Here is a 16,196-nt window from a genome sequence, read left to right on the forward strand (position 1 = left end):
TGCTGGAGCCTTTCCCTGCTGCTTTCCCCCTCTGGATCCTTTCAGTGCCTGGTGTAACTACACACAGCAGTGAATGTGGATGCAAGCTGCCTTTCACTACCCCGTGTAGCTACGCGTACCCTACCCACTGCCACAAGTGTAGACAAATATGGACAAGTTCAGAGTTAGGAACCTTAGTAAGTGGCCTGATTTTTTTAAACGTGTTCTGCACCTAAGCGGATGCATTGTTGGACTGGTGCCTTATTTAGGTGTCTAAATATGGATTTAGTAGCGTAGGGGGAGACTTACAAAGGTAAGTTAGGCACCGCATCGCATGGAGGCAGTGATAGTTGCATGTTCTTCTCCCTGTTTGTGACTTTTGGAAATCTCCCCAGTAACTTTACGTATCTATATTTGAAAGTCTCTTCTAGAGATTTTGAGGTGACTTGGTATAAAATTACTTTTGATCTTGAATTTTTTTTTTTCCTTCCCCAGTGCACAGTTTGCAGGTCTTCTTTGTGAAGAAGAGGGTAATGGTGCAGATAATGTCCAATACTGTGGCTACTGTAAATACCATTTTAGTAAGCTGGTAAGAATTTATTGAATTCAGTATGTAAAATATGACACTAACTTGAATTTTTACTCAATGACTTGAGTTACTAATAGCAATAAAATAGTATTGTATGTGGATTAGGGTGTTGCTTATACAAGAAACTGAATAAAATTATACAAAATTATGTGGAAAATATTCTTGTTTTTTCCTTATGGTAATGATTTAATTTTGAGGGTAGAAATACTTCCTGAAAATGTATTATAGTGTTATGAACAAATGTTTGCTTTGGAATGTATTATCTCTGTCAGAGAAAAATAGGGAGCATGTTTAGACAGTGACTTGAAAAAAAATGTAATAGACGTGTATTGTTCAAAATGAGCTTCTGCTTTCAGAAGTGCCGACTTTCCACTTCCCTGGGGGTGCTCGACTTCCGCTCCACCCCTGAGAGCGCCTCCCCCGCCCCTCCCTCTCTTTCCCAGTGCCTCCTGCATGCTGCTGAACAGCTGATCGCAGCGGGCAGGACGCACTGGGAGGAAGGGGGAGGGGTTGATGGGGGGGCCTGCCGGTGGGTGGGAGACCCTGGGGGGAGGGAGAGGAGCTGATAGGTGGGGCTGATGGTGGGTGCTGAGCACCCACTGTTTTTTTTCTGATGCGTGCTCCAGCCCTGTAGCACCCACAGAGTTGGCACCTATGTCTGTTTGTATTAAGGTCCTGTAAGGTTTCCTCTTCCTATTTGATTAGTTTGGCCACACTTAACGTATTCTTCTGTAAGCATCTTAACAAATGTTTTCCTCTTGTCAAGCCATGTATTGGAGGATATATCAGCCCACAAATTCTTCTTCTGTTCTCCTCCTCCTAGCATCCTGTGTGTTGATCTATTACTCTACATTCAGTTGAGATCCTTGGCTAACTGTCTTTTTCTGAAGCACACCAGAAAGGGAATACTTTAGGGCTTGATCCAGTGCTCTTTTAAGTCAGGGGAAAGACTCCCATTGACTTCAGTGGACTTTGGATCAGACCCTGTGAGTTGAGTGGCTTGTACCTCTTCTGATGATCGTTGGTTTGATAATCCTGACTATCTCTTCATATTAATGTATGTGTTCAGACTTGGAGGATTTACAGCTTTTATTTATTAAAACAGTATTAAAATCTTAGAGTTAAATTCAGCCATTGGTGTAAGTAAGCATAATTCAATGACTCAACTGATGTTTACACTAACACTGAATTTGTCCGCAGTGCTTCTGTGCAGACATGATTTAAGGATACTTACACTGTTATCAGATTAGTATTTCTTTTAAAAAAAAAATCCCCGTATTTTAAACATTGTGGCATGTGGCTTTCCACCAGAAGACTGAAATACGAACAGCAGCTATAATTGGCTAGAGAACGTTGGTTATATGAAGCTTTCCGATGGACTGTTAGTGAGGTTCTGTTAATAATGGCTAGTAAATGCACAATTTTTTCCCTTTATAGTAGTTGTAAGACACCTAGGTAGTGAATTTCTGTTGTAACCTTGAGAATCTAGGATGGTTAGATAAGCAGCATTGGGCGTAGTGTCTTCAAAATGCCTTAATTGTGGTGCAGTCACTGAGAAATGCTTTGCCTGTTTTGTTTTGGAATTATGAAGTGACTTCAGAATTTTGAACACTTGCCTGGCACAATGAAGTCCTGGTCCCGAACAAGGGCTCCTAGGTATTATTATAATACAAAAAAAAAATCATTATCTGTCACCAATGTATTAACTTGACATCCTTGTATCTTTTTTAAAAATTGTTTTTCAACTTCTGTTTCATAACTGATAAGATACTCCAGACTGGGTATTTATTTGGATGATAAATCATGAAGCCAAACCCCCGCCTCCTCACAGTGCACTTGAGACATGCCTCAAGTATGCATTTTTCCCTGTGTCTTGTTTAAGTTAATGGCAGTGTCAGCACCATGGCTTATCATATTCTCATTTGAGAAAAATCTTCTTTGTTTTTTTTGTTTTAAGTTACCAGAAGGTGAAAATATATCCAAGTGTAATTTAACATTGTTAAAAGGTGGTGTATTGGCTCTTTTGTGGAAAGCATATTTGCAAATTGACAGGCTGCATATGTCAATCTAAGGGTAGTTGACTTCTGGTATGTTTGGGATAGTTAACATTAACACTTGAAACAGATTTGTCAGTGTCAGTTTTTGTCAGGCTTTCAGTTAAAAGCATTATTTTTTGGTGTGGAGCAGTAAGGCATTTTTATCAAGCTCAGTTGAAATGGATTGTACCGTAATTTATTAAAATGGTTCCTTTTTTACATACATAAATATATCTTCTCTTTTTAGAAAAAGAGCAAACGGGGATCTAATAGGTCATATGATCAAAGTTTAAGTGATTCTTCCTCTCACTCTCAGGATAAACATCATGAGAAGGAGAAAAAAGTAAGTGGATTTGTTGTTGCTAATTATGTGGCACATCTGCTTATTAGTAGCACCTTGTAAATATTTCATTTAGTTATGGCTAAAATATATGGAGAAGATTTGCTTCTGAAATGTAGAACACTGAGAGTAAATAATAAAGATGGTAAATTAGAGGTGATAGAACCTAAAGGGGAAGCCTTCTGTTTGGTACATTTTTGTACATACACTTTCCCTTTCCCCTTCCTCTAACTTTGGTATCTGGGATGTGAGAATAGAGAAACTGTTGGGGAAGAGTTGCTTGTATGCAGTTGCCTTAATCTTTACTGAAATCTAAGAGGATTTTTTGTGAAATCTTTATTTTTTGACTACAAAAAGGACAACTTTTTAAAAAACATATTGGGAACCAGTCACATCTAGTGCGGTGATTAAAATATCTCTTATTTTCTGTTTTTACCTTCATCATTGGAGAAACTGAGATTGAGGTTAGCAAGATTGCTTGCTTGTTGGTAGATGATTTTCAGAGGTACTGTTAAGCCCACTGTGATGGCAGAATGACATGTCACGTGGGGATTTTTTAAAAAGTATAAAGAGCACGACTAACCTCTAATTTGTATCCTTGTTGACTTATTCTTCTTATACTTTGATTTTAGATAGTTTAGGGAAGAATGTTGATTCTGTATTGGTAAATGAATGCTTGAAAATTTTGGCTCACGCTACCAAATTTACAATTGTGTAAGGTCATTTTGCTGTCTGAATGCTGTAGAACAAAATAGCAGATAATTGCATAATAATACAAACCTACTTGCATCCCTAGGGAGCAAAAAAGTGAAAATTTACAAGTGCAAATCCAGTATTCCTAATTTTTTATTTTTTAAAAATGAAATCTTTAAAGTTATTTTATATGGGCAGACTTGGTATTTCATATTTATTCAAAGGACTGAAATAAGAATAAAACTGAGGTACATAAACATGTTTCTTTATTATATGTGTTTATGGTATTTAGAAACAACAGTTTTAATAGCAGAGAGAAGAAATTTGAATGAGTAGTGTATGAGTCTTCCTTCAAATAGTGAAATTTTGTGAATTTTTGTTTTGCAAGCACATTTTCACCGTGGATGAAAGTTGTGCTTTGTTTTCCTCAAGGTGAATTTTTAAGTGTTTAATCTTTGGCTGTGCGTTGGGTGAATAGTTCCATAAACTATTTACCCTTTTATCTGACCTGGTAACTCTGTAGGAGCTTTGTTCGGTTATATTTGTCTCTCTAAATTAATTTTAAAGATTAAAAAAATATTATGCCAGAAAAGCATTTGATTTTGGCAAATTAGTCAGAAATCCTGTTAGAAAACAGCCTTGATGTCTACTGGCAACAATTGCTTTTGTAGGCTTTTGCAGTGAAGCTGTTATGGATAGCATAACATTAGGGGTATTAATACATCCTAATTATTTATTGGATGGAAACCTCAAAAACAAAGTTTTAGAATAAATATGGACTACAAAATTATTTATAAGTTGAAAGTTAATATTTGTCTTGCTATTAGCTGAAGTCAATAGTAATTTAATTGCTTTATTTTCTTAATTATTATATTGCAGTTTACAATTTCTCAGAATCGGTGCTCGTCAGTTTAGTCCAGTTGGAACATCACAAAGATAGTTGACAACTCCAAAGTGCTACTTAATTTTTAAAACATAAATCAAGTTCTCCTGTAATTATTAGGTGTGAACATGGGGCTGAGTTATAACTGTTAAAACTTGAGCAGCATTGAAGAGTCCTGGGGAGAGTACTGGGAGGGGCACCTCTTGCTACACCTGTTCAACAAGTATAGCCACCACTTTCCCAGCACAGCTGCTCAACCCTTGCAATACCTAGAATCTCCCCCCTCTGCAGCTGCTAATTCTACCAGTACCAGTAAGTTCCTCTTTCTACTTCCCAGCTCTGAGAGCTGAATTATGTTTGCCTCCTTTTTCAGTGCACTGGGAACAGGAGACAAGGGTTCCATGAACCTGTTTGCCTTCAGCACACCCCAGAGGCAGAATTAAACCCATGATGTCTGTAAAGCTAAACCAGTCTGTACTATTAATTTGGTGCAGTTAACTACTATTTTGGTATTTAAAAGGCTTGGTATAGTATATTATAGTTATTTCATACAGCAATCTTGATTTGTTTTGCCTATCACATATTTGCAAAGCACTCTTACAGTTAAGACCACAGATCAGAATAAAAAAAGTTTACTACAATTATTAACAACTTTTTATCTGTTGTATTTTTTTTGCCTTTTAATAATTTGTATTATCAGAGGACAGTCCTCTTAAAATTGTATCGCTATTTATATATAATGTAAAATGCTTATCTTTACTGGGGATAATGTTACTGACCTCCTTTGCAAAGTGCTTTGAGACCGACTGATGAAAATTGCTATAATGAGAGCTAGGTATTATTATTTTATTATTATTATAGATCAGTAAGCCAAGCATAGTATGAAGGTTAGTTATTTTGTTAAAATTGTTTGCCTTTTTCATGCAACAGCTCATCTGATATATTCTGCAGATGGCAATCCATTGCTGCTTGTCTTGTCTTTGTGACTTAGTTCTTATGGAGACTAGGGAAAATACAAACTAGTGCTATTTACGGAATGTTGTCCCAAAAGAAAAATGAATGGTCATGTAGCTTTGGATAGTTGAAAAGTGTTGAAATTGTAAGAAAAAGCCCTTTGGCTCTTTTTTTTGTGTGGGGGGGGCGGGGAAAGGAGGGGGAACCTTAGCACTTAGGAAGAAATGTCCGTGCTGAAAATCTGCCCGACTAGATTGTAAAATGTACCACTGAGAGGCTAATGGCAGTAATGCTTCAAGAGGCCTATTTGATTGTAATGTTCTGGATCTAGGAGTGTGGTCTTGTTTATCCTGTATGCACTGTAGGTAGAAAAAAATTCTAATATTAGTTGTGCACAGTGGGTAAGTGATTGGTTAACTAGTTGAACACTAATGGCCTTGAAGTGTGTGCTTGTACTCTGAAAACTGACTCTAAAAATAGTGTAGTGGTTTTCCATGTTTCTCTTTTACTGGCTTCCATGGTGAATGTGCTTGGTTTTCAAGTAAAAAGATACTATGTTTATATTTATTTTACCCCAGACTGTCAGACTAGACTGAGTTTCTAGTGCTGACTCTAGTATTGCCAATAAGTAAAGATTCTTCAACTGTAAATTAATTATTCTGCTGATATGTAAACCAGCATATAATTCAGTATTATTTTTGCAGTGTTAATAGTGCTAAAAAGTAGTTTTAACATGCACAAAAAGTAAGGCCCAAATTCTATCTTCAGTTAAGTACATGCAACTCTTGCTGAAGTCTGAGAAAGGAGGTCTCATTTTCACATAATCCTTTTTTTACTCTCATGGCAGTTTAAATGTCAAATGGGGATTCAAACAAACTTGATTTTCTGCCTGCTATTTTCTCAGGTTTCTTTTATTTTCACATGTCGTCATAGTTACTGAAGCTACCTGTGATATTGATCCTTATTTGCTAGTTGCTTACAACAAGTGTTTTATTTTTTGGTGACATCAGAAAATAACTTTGGGACAGTAATATTTTCCCTAAAGACTTTTCTAATCCATCATTACACCTAAAATGTTGATAGAAAATATTACATTGCTTTCATTTCTCAGAACAATAATTGTCAAGGAACTATAGCTTCAAGAAATAAGATTAAAAATGTCCTAAAACCACAATTCATATAATAATCTCGCTGTCTGAGTAACAAGCCCAGACCAATAACAAAAAAAATTTGGATAAAACTGTAAATTAAACGGAAGCTTTAAATGTTGTAGATCTAAGATTTCTTAATTTAATAGATGTCAACTATTTGTATCCTCCACGGTGTAATGTTTCTCAGCACATTTACTTAAATTTTAATAAAAAAGGCAGCGAAAAGCCACCTTCTGTGCTCCTCTGATCTGGGTCAGCTAGGGGTTGCTCTACCTTTGCCCTGCTAGAATGGGTTCATATAGTGTGTGTTTCATGCTTTGTCTTCTATGAGCTGTGTATGTGCTCTTATTACTTGATGTGTTTTGGGAAGGGCCATTCCCTGATTTTGTGTTCATTGTTGTCTTGACATTGAAAGACAAGGCAAACTCAACTCCAGACCTTCCATTATTAATAAGGTTCAATGAGCCATATATTCAGCAGATGACGATTGAGCCAGGGCAATCAAATATATCCAGAGTTGCTTGCAATTCCAGAGTTCCTGAAATGCATCAATTGTTTACCTGAAAACTAGCCTGTGGACAGCATAGGATTTTATGACATCTGGTAGAACACTCTTGCTTTAGATAGTTTTGTGTAAAATTTATCACATTTCTTATATGAGGGCTTGTCTACACGTACAGTGCTGTGTGATGCAGCTGCACCTCTGTAGCAACGAGGCCTTGTCTACACTACAGTTTTGTTGACTAAGGCAGCTTTTGTTGACAAAAAGTGGAAGTGTATGCACTGCAGTGCTCCTCCTGCCGAGAAAGTCTTCTGCTACGCTGGCAAAAATAAAACCACCTCAATGAGAGGCATAGAGCTTTTTGCAACATAGAGTGATGCAGCATCAGTGTAGACAATGTGTTCCTTATGTGGTTTATCTGGCCTCCAAGAGGTATCCCACATTACTCACTGTGACCACTCTGCTCACTCTTTTGAGCACCGCTGCCCTGCATCCAGCTACACCGGCATGCACCCCTGCCCTTTCAAAGCCCCAGGAAGTTTTGAAATTGCTCAGCATGGAGAGCTCATATAGCTACTGCCCAGCAGAGCATGTGGGCTCCCAGCAGCAGACATACTTGGTCTGTGGGGAGAGGAGGCTGTGGGAGAACTCAGAGGGAATCATGTAATCAAAAGATTAATGCGGAATCCTGCTCTCCCTGGCACTAGGACAGTAGTGTCAGGCAGGCAGAGTGGGGTGGGAGGAAGAGACTGATGTGCTGTGCAGAGCTGGGGAAGGAGGTGGGGGCTGATGTCAGGGTGTCCCTCTCCCCTTGCTGGTGTACCGGTTTCCACTGAGGGGGGGGTGCCTGTCTGCACCAGCTTATTCCTCAGGATTGGTTGCTTCTGGCTGCTCTCTGAACAAGTGATCAGTCTGGTGAATATTGTACTTAGAGACAGCGTGCCAACACACTCACTGTTCCCCAACACACTCCTCCCCCCCCTCTTTAAACCCCCCCACTTCTGTGGGCTTCTTACGTTAATGTTCAGCAATATCATTTTGGTCATATTGCCAAGTGCTGCTTTAAAAAGTGATTTAAAATGTGTTACTTTTTGGGTATACACGCCCCGGGTACCTGCGGCGCCACCGAGGTCCAAGCGAAGGAGAAGGAGTCGAGGCACAGACTGACATGCCTAAGGCATGGGACTCGGCACCGATCATCTCCTCAGGTACCATGCCTCTAGACAATGCAGTCGGCAGTGACGGACAAAAACAAGTTGGCACTGACTGCACCAACCAGACACAGCATCGTTTGGCATCAATGCCGGCACCAATGAGAGCGGACCCTGCGACACAGACGGTCCTGACCAGAGAGACTTGATATCGTTGGCACCGTACTCCCCAGTACTTGGTACCGAGGGCTCCCCTGCGGGCTATGGAGGAGATCCCAGCAGCTCTCATGAAATGGCACTCATCTAGTGAAGACGATGACGAGGTGCAGGAACAATGCACTTTCTCACCACACCATTCCTCAGTGAAGGAACGCTGACCACTTTGGACCCATGGAGGCCAAGATACCATTACAACCAGATGGCTCAACCATGGTGCGGACCACCATGGATGTACCCACCAGTGGACTTCCCCATGCAATGGGCACACTGGGAACCCTGGTCAACTTACCAGGGTCCACACTCCAGGCCATCCACAGCTCATAGGGCGAACTACACTCCAACCCAGCATCTCCCACCCCGCAGCCCATGGAGACTCAGGAAGTTGGGGATGAAACAGAAACACCGAGCTCAGAAGAGGATATGTCTCAAGCACACAATTCGTCCGTCTTCCCCAGATGAGGCAATTATGCCACCACTGCCTACTTTGGCGGACGATTTCAAACAGTTCTAGGAACTGTTTAAACAGGTCACCCAAAGCCAGGACATCCTGCTGGAGGAAGTGCAGACGAACCAGGACAAGCTGGTACAAATATTACAACGATCATCTACCTTCAAGATCGCTCTCCCTATCAATGATGCCATCTTGGAACTAGTGGAGACAGTCTGGCAGACACCGGCCTCAATTCCACCAACATGAAAAAGGGTGGACAGAAAGTATTATGTCCCCACAAAAGGGGCAGATTTCCTCTTTGCCTGTCTGCCTCCCAACTCCTTGGCAGTTGATGCCGCTATTGAATACGGCAAGCAAACCCCAGTATGGATTGAGACCACAGAATAAAGAACACAAGAGGCTCAACCGGTTCGGGTGCAAAATTTATTCTTCAGGCACGTTACAATTCAGAGTCACAACTATTCTGCCTTGTTGGCAAAATACAATTATGATAACGGGGAAACTTAGGACATTCACAGCAGAGCTCCTCAAGGGGAAAAAAAAATCACAATTTCAGGCTATTGTAAATAAGGGTCAACTGATAGCCAAAACAGCCTTCTAAGCATCCTTAAATATCGCCAACACAACAGCCAGAGCCATGGCTGTAGTGATGCACCAGGCATCCTGGTTGCAGGCCTTAGGCATCCCTAAAGAACTACAAACTAAAGTAGAAGACCTACCCTTTGATCGAGAAAAATTGTTCTTGAACAAAACTGATCAGGTGCTCCACACAATGAAGGACTCTTGGGCCGCTCTGCACACTCTGGGGACTTATAGCCCACCTGTAAAGAGAAGAAGATACCAACCTTATCAAAGACCCAGAGACTCCTCCAACAATTGACAGCAACAACAGCTTCACGATAACCAATGGCAGCATCAACGCTCACAGCGTCAGAGATTTGGTCAAGGGTTTGAACAACCTCCCTCACCATGCAGTGCGTGCGCACAATCCATTCCCATGTTTTGGTCATCGCCTTCCCCCATTCTGTCACATCTGGGCCTCAATAACATTGGCCAATGGGTTTTAGAAATAGTCTGTTCAGAATATACCATCCCCTTCACCTCCCAACCACCTACCTTACCCCCCTCCCCGTCCTCCTTCGGGGACCCTTCTCATGAGCACCTGTTACGACAAGAAGTTGATCATCTTCTACAACTAGGTGCCCTGGAACAAGTGCCTTCTCAATACAGGGGGAAGGAATTTTACTCCCATTATTTCTTGACGCAGAAGAAGAATGAGGGATGGAGACCTGTGTTGGACCTCAGGAAGCTCAACGAGTTCGTACACTCCCAAAAGTTCCAAAATAGTCACACTGGGCACGATTCTCCCAGCGCTGCAACAGGGGCGCTGGTTTTTAGCCCTTGACCTCCAAGATGCTTGTTTCCATATCACCATTCATCCTGCTCACAGAAAATACGTACAATTCACAGTAGGACACGAACGCTTTCAGTACAGAGTACTACCATTCAGCCAGTCTACTGTTCCAAGAGTTTTCTCCAAAACCCTAGCAGTAGTTGCAGCACATTTATGCAAACAGGGAATAATGATCTTCCCTTACCTGTACGATTGCCTTCTCAAAGGGTCAATTCAAGGAGAAACAACTGACACAGTCCAAACTGTTATCACACTATTCAGGGATCTAGGGCTACAGATGAACGAAAATCCACTCTAATCCTTTTCCAGCAACTGGTTTTCATTGGGGCATACCTCGATGCCATAGAAGCCAAAGCATCTCTGGCCCTTGCCAGATTCACAACTATCACAGACTTTATCTCAGAGGTATGACTCTGCCCCCAAATAGAGGCTTATACTGTCTTGCAACTACTGGGACACATGGTAGACACAAATTTGTGGTATGACATGCAAGAGTACATATGTGGTGCCTACAGGGCTGGTTAAGCACGGTATACATACCCAGAAAATACAGCCTGCACAAACAACTCTCAGTGCCAACCAGTGTCCTAGACTCTTTACAATGGTAGACAAGACTTCAAAATGTTTGTATGGGCATCTCGTTCCAACAGGAACCCCCATCGATTATGATGGCCACAGGTGCCTCACTGATAGGTTGGGGTGCACATGCGAATTAACACATGATTCAAGGCAAATGGTTTCCTGGGGAGACTCACTTACACATCAGTCTTTTAGAGCTACGTACAGTCCGCAATTCCTGCAGGTACGTCCTACCTCATATAAAGAATGAATCTGTCTGCATTATGACCAACAACATTGCATGCATGTTTTACATCAACCACCAAGGAGATGCTTTGTCCCACTCGCTATGCATCGAAGCCATGAAACTATAAAACTGGTGTATACAACACAACATAAACATCTCTGCATGCTACCTACCCAATTGCCAGAATTCAACGGCGGACACACTCAGTAGGTACTTCTCCCAAGACCATGAATGGGTGATGAATGACGAGATTCTGAGATCAATCTTCAACTGGTTGGGTATTCACATCATCCACTTGTTCGCATCCCCAATGAACTGCAAATGCTTAAGGTTCTGTTTGCGAGTGGGACTGGGACCATGAACACCAGAGGACTCCTTTCTCATCAAATGGGAGGCACAACTCATGTATGCGTTTCTGCTGATTCCACTGATCTCACGCATGATACACAAGATATGAACAGACAGGCCAAGGTTATCCTCATAGTCCCAACGTGGCCCAGACAAGCATGGTACCCTTACCTGATGTGTATGGTGATATGCGCTCCGCGATCTCTCCCTCATCGTCCAGATCTGCTGTCTCAGCACAACAGTCACACTCTTCACCCGAACCCACAGATACTCCACCTGCAAGCATGGCTCCTGCATGGTTCAATCATGACGAACTAACCTGTTCAGAAAAAGTTAAACGCGTTATTAAACAGCGGGAAGTTGACCACGCATAATACTTACCTTCAAAAATGGAAGAGGTTCTCTGCCTGATGTCAAGACAGACATTCGACGGGTGCTGCAGCACCACTACCATTAATGCTGGAATATTTACTGGAGCTGAAAAGTTCAGGGTTAGCTATGAGCTCGATCAAAGTCCATCTTGCAGCCATTTCCGCATTCCATCAAGAGATGGATGGAACCTCAGCTTTTGTGCACCCTACCACTAAGCGCTTCCTCAAGAGCCTCCTAAAAGTTTCCCCAGAAGTTCGGCAACCTATGCTGGCGTGGGACCTCAACATGGGGCTCAAATGCCTGACCAGTCCACCATTTGAACCATTAGCCACCTGCTCCTTCCTACATTTACCTATGAAAATGGCCTTTCTGGTCACTATTACTTCCACCAGAAGGGTGAGCGAGATAGGAGTGCTCATGGCTGATCCTCCATATACAATGTTCTTCAAAGACAAGGTCATGCTATGCCCACACCCTAAATACCTACTGAAAGTAACTTCAGCATTTCATATGAACCAACCAATCCATCTCCCTACGTTCCACCCTAAGCCTCATGGGACTCCAAAAGGGGCCACCCTGCACACATTAAGACATTAAGCGTGCACTAGCGTTTTACCTTGAAAGGACCAAACCCTTCCGGAAATCCCAATGACTTTTCATCTCTACTACCGAGCACTCAAAAGGAGACGCTATATTCACTCAGAGATTGTCTGAATGGATCTCCACATGCATTTAAATGTGCTATTGTATCCGGAATACAGAACCACCCAAACATATTAGAGCACATTCTACTAGATCTGTTTCAACCTCAATAGCGTTCCTAAATAATGTTCCAATATTAGAGACGTTTAAGGCAGTCATTTGCGTATCTGTGCACACATTTGCTGAGCACTATGCAATCACTCATGATGTCATAGTGGGCCTCACAGTACTTACCTCAGTGACTCAAATGAACCCGAAGTCCGCCCAGCCCTCTCTGAGAGGGACTGCTCTATAGTCACCTGAAGTGGAGCACCCACAGGGACAGCACTCAAAGAAGTGGGGAAGGTTACTCATCTTGTGCAGTAACTGAGGTTCTTTGAGATGTGTGTCCCTGTGGGTGCTACACTACCCGCCCTCCTCCCCTCTACTTTGGAGTTTGCAGTAGGGACTCTGCGGTAGAGAAGGAACTGGAGGGCTCGGGTCGTGCGCACGCTACATGCGACACTAACAGCACCACGAGATGCCTACTGAGCACACATGGCCCACACAGTCACTGCTACTGTAAATCTCTGATCAAGGGCGCCGGGACACACGGACACCTGAAGTGGAGCACCCACAGGGGGACACATCTCGAAGAACCTCAGTTACTGCACAGGGTGAGTAACCTTCCCTTGCATGATGTGGTGGCTAGGAGCAGGAACGGCTGTGCATCACCCAGTCTCCTCTAGGTTCCTGAGGAGCAGCTGCCTCTCAGGGTTCGCCCTTTTCTCCTTGCCAATCACACGGCAGCTCTACTTTGCCCTCTGCTGCCTGCCGAGGGCACTGGGCTCCTCTGGCCCGGGTGGGGGCCATCACTGGCTGCCACTCTGCCAGTGTATACAGTTTGGGGGGCCAACGCCACCCCATACCCTCAACTCTGCTCATGACAGACCACCCGGGACTATGTTGTGGCCCACAGTTTGGGAACCCATGTGTTAACCCATTAGCTTGTGTGTCTGGAGGGGAAGTTTTAGGTGGTATTCTATTGTCAGGTTCCGCCCCCTCCCTCATCCTTGGTACAGTAGAAAAATGAAAAATTTGACCATAATTATAGAAGCTAAAGTTTTGGAAGTCTGTCAAGTAAGACAATATCACAAAGTGTTGCTTAGGAACAATTTTATTTGTACAAATGAATATTTACGTATTTAAATAGTGTCAAGATTCAGACCATCATCAGATGTTTTATTTTTAAATGTGAAGTAGCAGCGACTACTACTTGATACTTCAGCAAAGACTCAATGCTGCTGCATGTCACTATCTCAAGTGACATCTCAAAGTAGATATTCTTGCTTGCTTTGATAAGTCAGTCATACAGCAGTTTAAGTTGGCCACAACATAATACTGTAGCCATTAACCAGGTTAAAACGAGCATTTTATGTTTAATATTTATCACCTTGAAGATGTGCATACTTAAACAACACATAACAGCAAAAATAAGAAAAGAGTGGGGAGGATGTATTAAACAGCAAGGTTTAGCAGTTTATTCAGGTCGGCATAGTATCCTTTAAAAATGGATAATGGAACAGATAAAGGAACAGAAGACAGTCTTGGTCACCTGTGAAAGCTTTCTTTTTAAGAAGACATTGAAAAAAAAAATCCAAAAATATGAAGAAAAAAATTCTTTACATAGGCGAGAGGTTGGGATCTCTGGTGTTTCAATGGATCAACTAGAATACCAAAATTAAGAGAATAAGCATTTAATTTCGCAACAGTGATCTTCACCACATAAGATGATGGGCGTGGGAATGCCTCAGTTAGGTTTCCTTTTGTCAGATAGAGAAAATAAATTTCTCAAGTTGTTTCGTCAAATTTGAACTGCAGTATGTCTCCAGGACTGCTGACATCCTTCATTTTTGAATTTTGAAGGATTTATACTAATTAGTAACAAAGATACTAATACAAGTAAATAATGTATCATCAGTCTTCTGTGCTGCAGGGTGGCTAGCATTGTGCTCATCTTTATTAAAAGTGTTAATGATGATCCTGGGAATTATAGACCTGTGTGCCTTCAGTAAAAGAAATAATACCTGAGAAAATCCATAAATGATAAACACACCAAAAGGAGTACTACTTAATAAGAATCCTGCCACTCGCCTAGGCTTCTGTAATGGTAAAATGTGCCTCTCTAACCTATTTGAATCTTAGGAAGAGTCAGCAAAATAGTGGATGAAGAATTAGTTGATATAGCTATCCAAAAAGTTTTGGGAGAGTTTCTTATGGGGTTATGGTAACTTGATTGAAAGGTGGAGTTCTATCATTATTTAAAACTAGTAGGAACACTTATTGAACAAAAAGGGTAAAAATGCTAAATGGTTGTTTCACTCACTTTGCACCATCCAGTCTATGTAATGAATGAGCATGGAACCTGTGGAAAAATAGTATGTGATCATGTTCTAACGAATATTGTTGTAATATAAGAGAGCAGAAATAAAATTAAGAAATGGCCTTAATTTTGGCATTTTCTGACTCAAGTGCTGACTTTGGTATTTAGTGACCTTCAGAAACAATTTTTTTTTAAGTTGAGCATCTTCATCTGCTAGAATCCTCTAGAACAAACATTTTAAATATGTATCTTATTTGTATACGCCTTTCAGAGTAGCAGCCGTGTTAGTCTGTATCCGTAAAAAGAAAAGGAGTACTTGTGGCACCTTGGAGACTAACAAATTTATTAAAGCATAAGCTTTCATGAGCTACAGCTCACTTTTACAGAGCATATTAAATAAAAGACTGGGTCCCTGCCCTGAAGAGCTTGCAATCAAAACTGACTAGATCAATATACAGAAATTAACTGGGAAATTCTGAGGAGGGTTCATTAAACCTCTTCCTCAACACATAGGAAAAAATACACAGCCATTGAGCTGCTTGAAGAGTTTACCTGCTGCCTACCTAGCATAAGTGCATTTCAAAATGCCTTTTTTTATAGTTGCTTTGTGTTTTTCTGTTTTTTATTTCAATTTTTCTTTTCTTTTGTAATTGGTCAGTCTTGAATAATAGTCACATTTAAATGCTAACCAAATGTTATTAAAAAGGTGGAGGTAATAGTTTTCCTTAGAATGATGGTCCCTATGTGGATTCCAAACGCGGGTGCTCATGTGCTGGAGCCGAACTGTTTATAGTAGTGTCCGTTGACCCACATGTGCTTCTGAGGCTTTAAGAGGCTGTGCAGTTTGATGCCACTCCAGTTTACTCTTACCGCCGCATGGCGGTAACTGTTCATCGATGTTCTTAGCTTGCTAAGAGAAGTAGTCTTCAGTTTTGCTGTAAATAATTTTAATTCTTAGTGGTATATAGTTGTCCGTTTATATAGTTAGGTCTCTCCTTGGACTTTCCCCTCTGTGGGGCATTTCCCCAGCCTGGGGACTATGTCCCGGCAAGCCAGTTTTAAAAACTGTGCTTCATGTCCACGCTCCTTCTCTGTGAGTGACAAACACCACCACTGTCTTTACTGTCTTGGTGAAGCCCACATCGTTGCCTGTTGCTCCATCTGCCGTCTGTTCCTATCCAGAACTCAAGTGACCCGAGAACTTTGCCTCCACAAGTACTTCATGGAGGAGGGTATGCTCCCATG

At 41.5% G+C, this 16,196-nt stretch overlaps 1 protein-coding gene across 10 annotated transcripts in view; it reads left to right on the top strand.

Moving 5' to 3' along the window:
* The window catches only part of MLLT10 (MLLT10 histone lysine methyltransferase DOT1L cofactor), a 222,898-nt gene that overhangs the window by 89,771 nt on the left and 116,931 nt on the right, over window positions 1-16,196 (top strand). For 8 of the 10 annotated variants that reach the window (XM_073334203.1, XM_073334205.1, XM_073334208.1 and 5 more), the window contains 2 exons: window positions 475-568; window positions 2,852-2,947. In XM_073334203.1, the coding sequence (XP_073190304.1) occupies window positions 475-568; window positions 2,852-2,947 (190 nt within the window). The remainder of the gene's footprint in view (window positions 1-474; window positions 569-2,851; window positions 2,948-16,196) is intronic. The other 2 variants (XM_073334206.1, XM_073334213.1) reach the window with 1 other exon arrangement.

Source organism: Lepidochelys kempii, chromosome 2 (genome assembly GCF_965140265.1).
Source record: "Lepidochelys kempii isolate rLepKem1 chromosome 2, rLepKem1.hap2, whole genome shotgun sequence".
Lineage (NCBI taxonomy): Eukaryota > Metazoa > Chordata > Testudines > Cheloniidae > Lepidochelys > Lepidochelys kempii.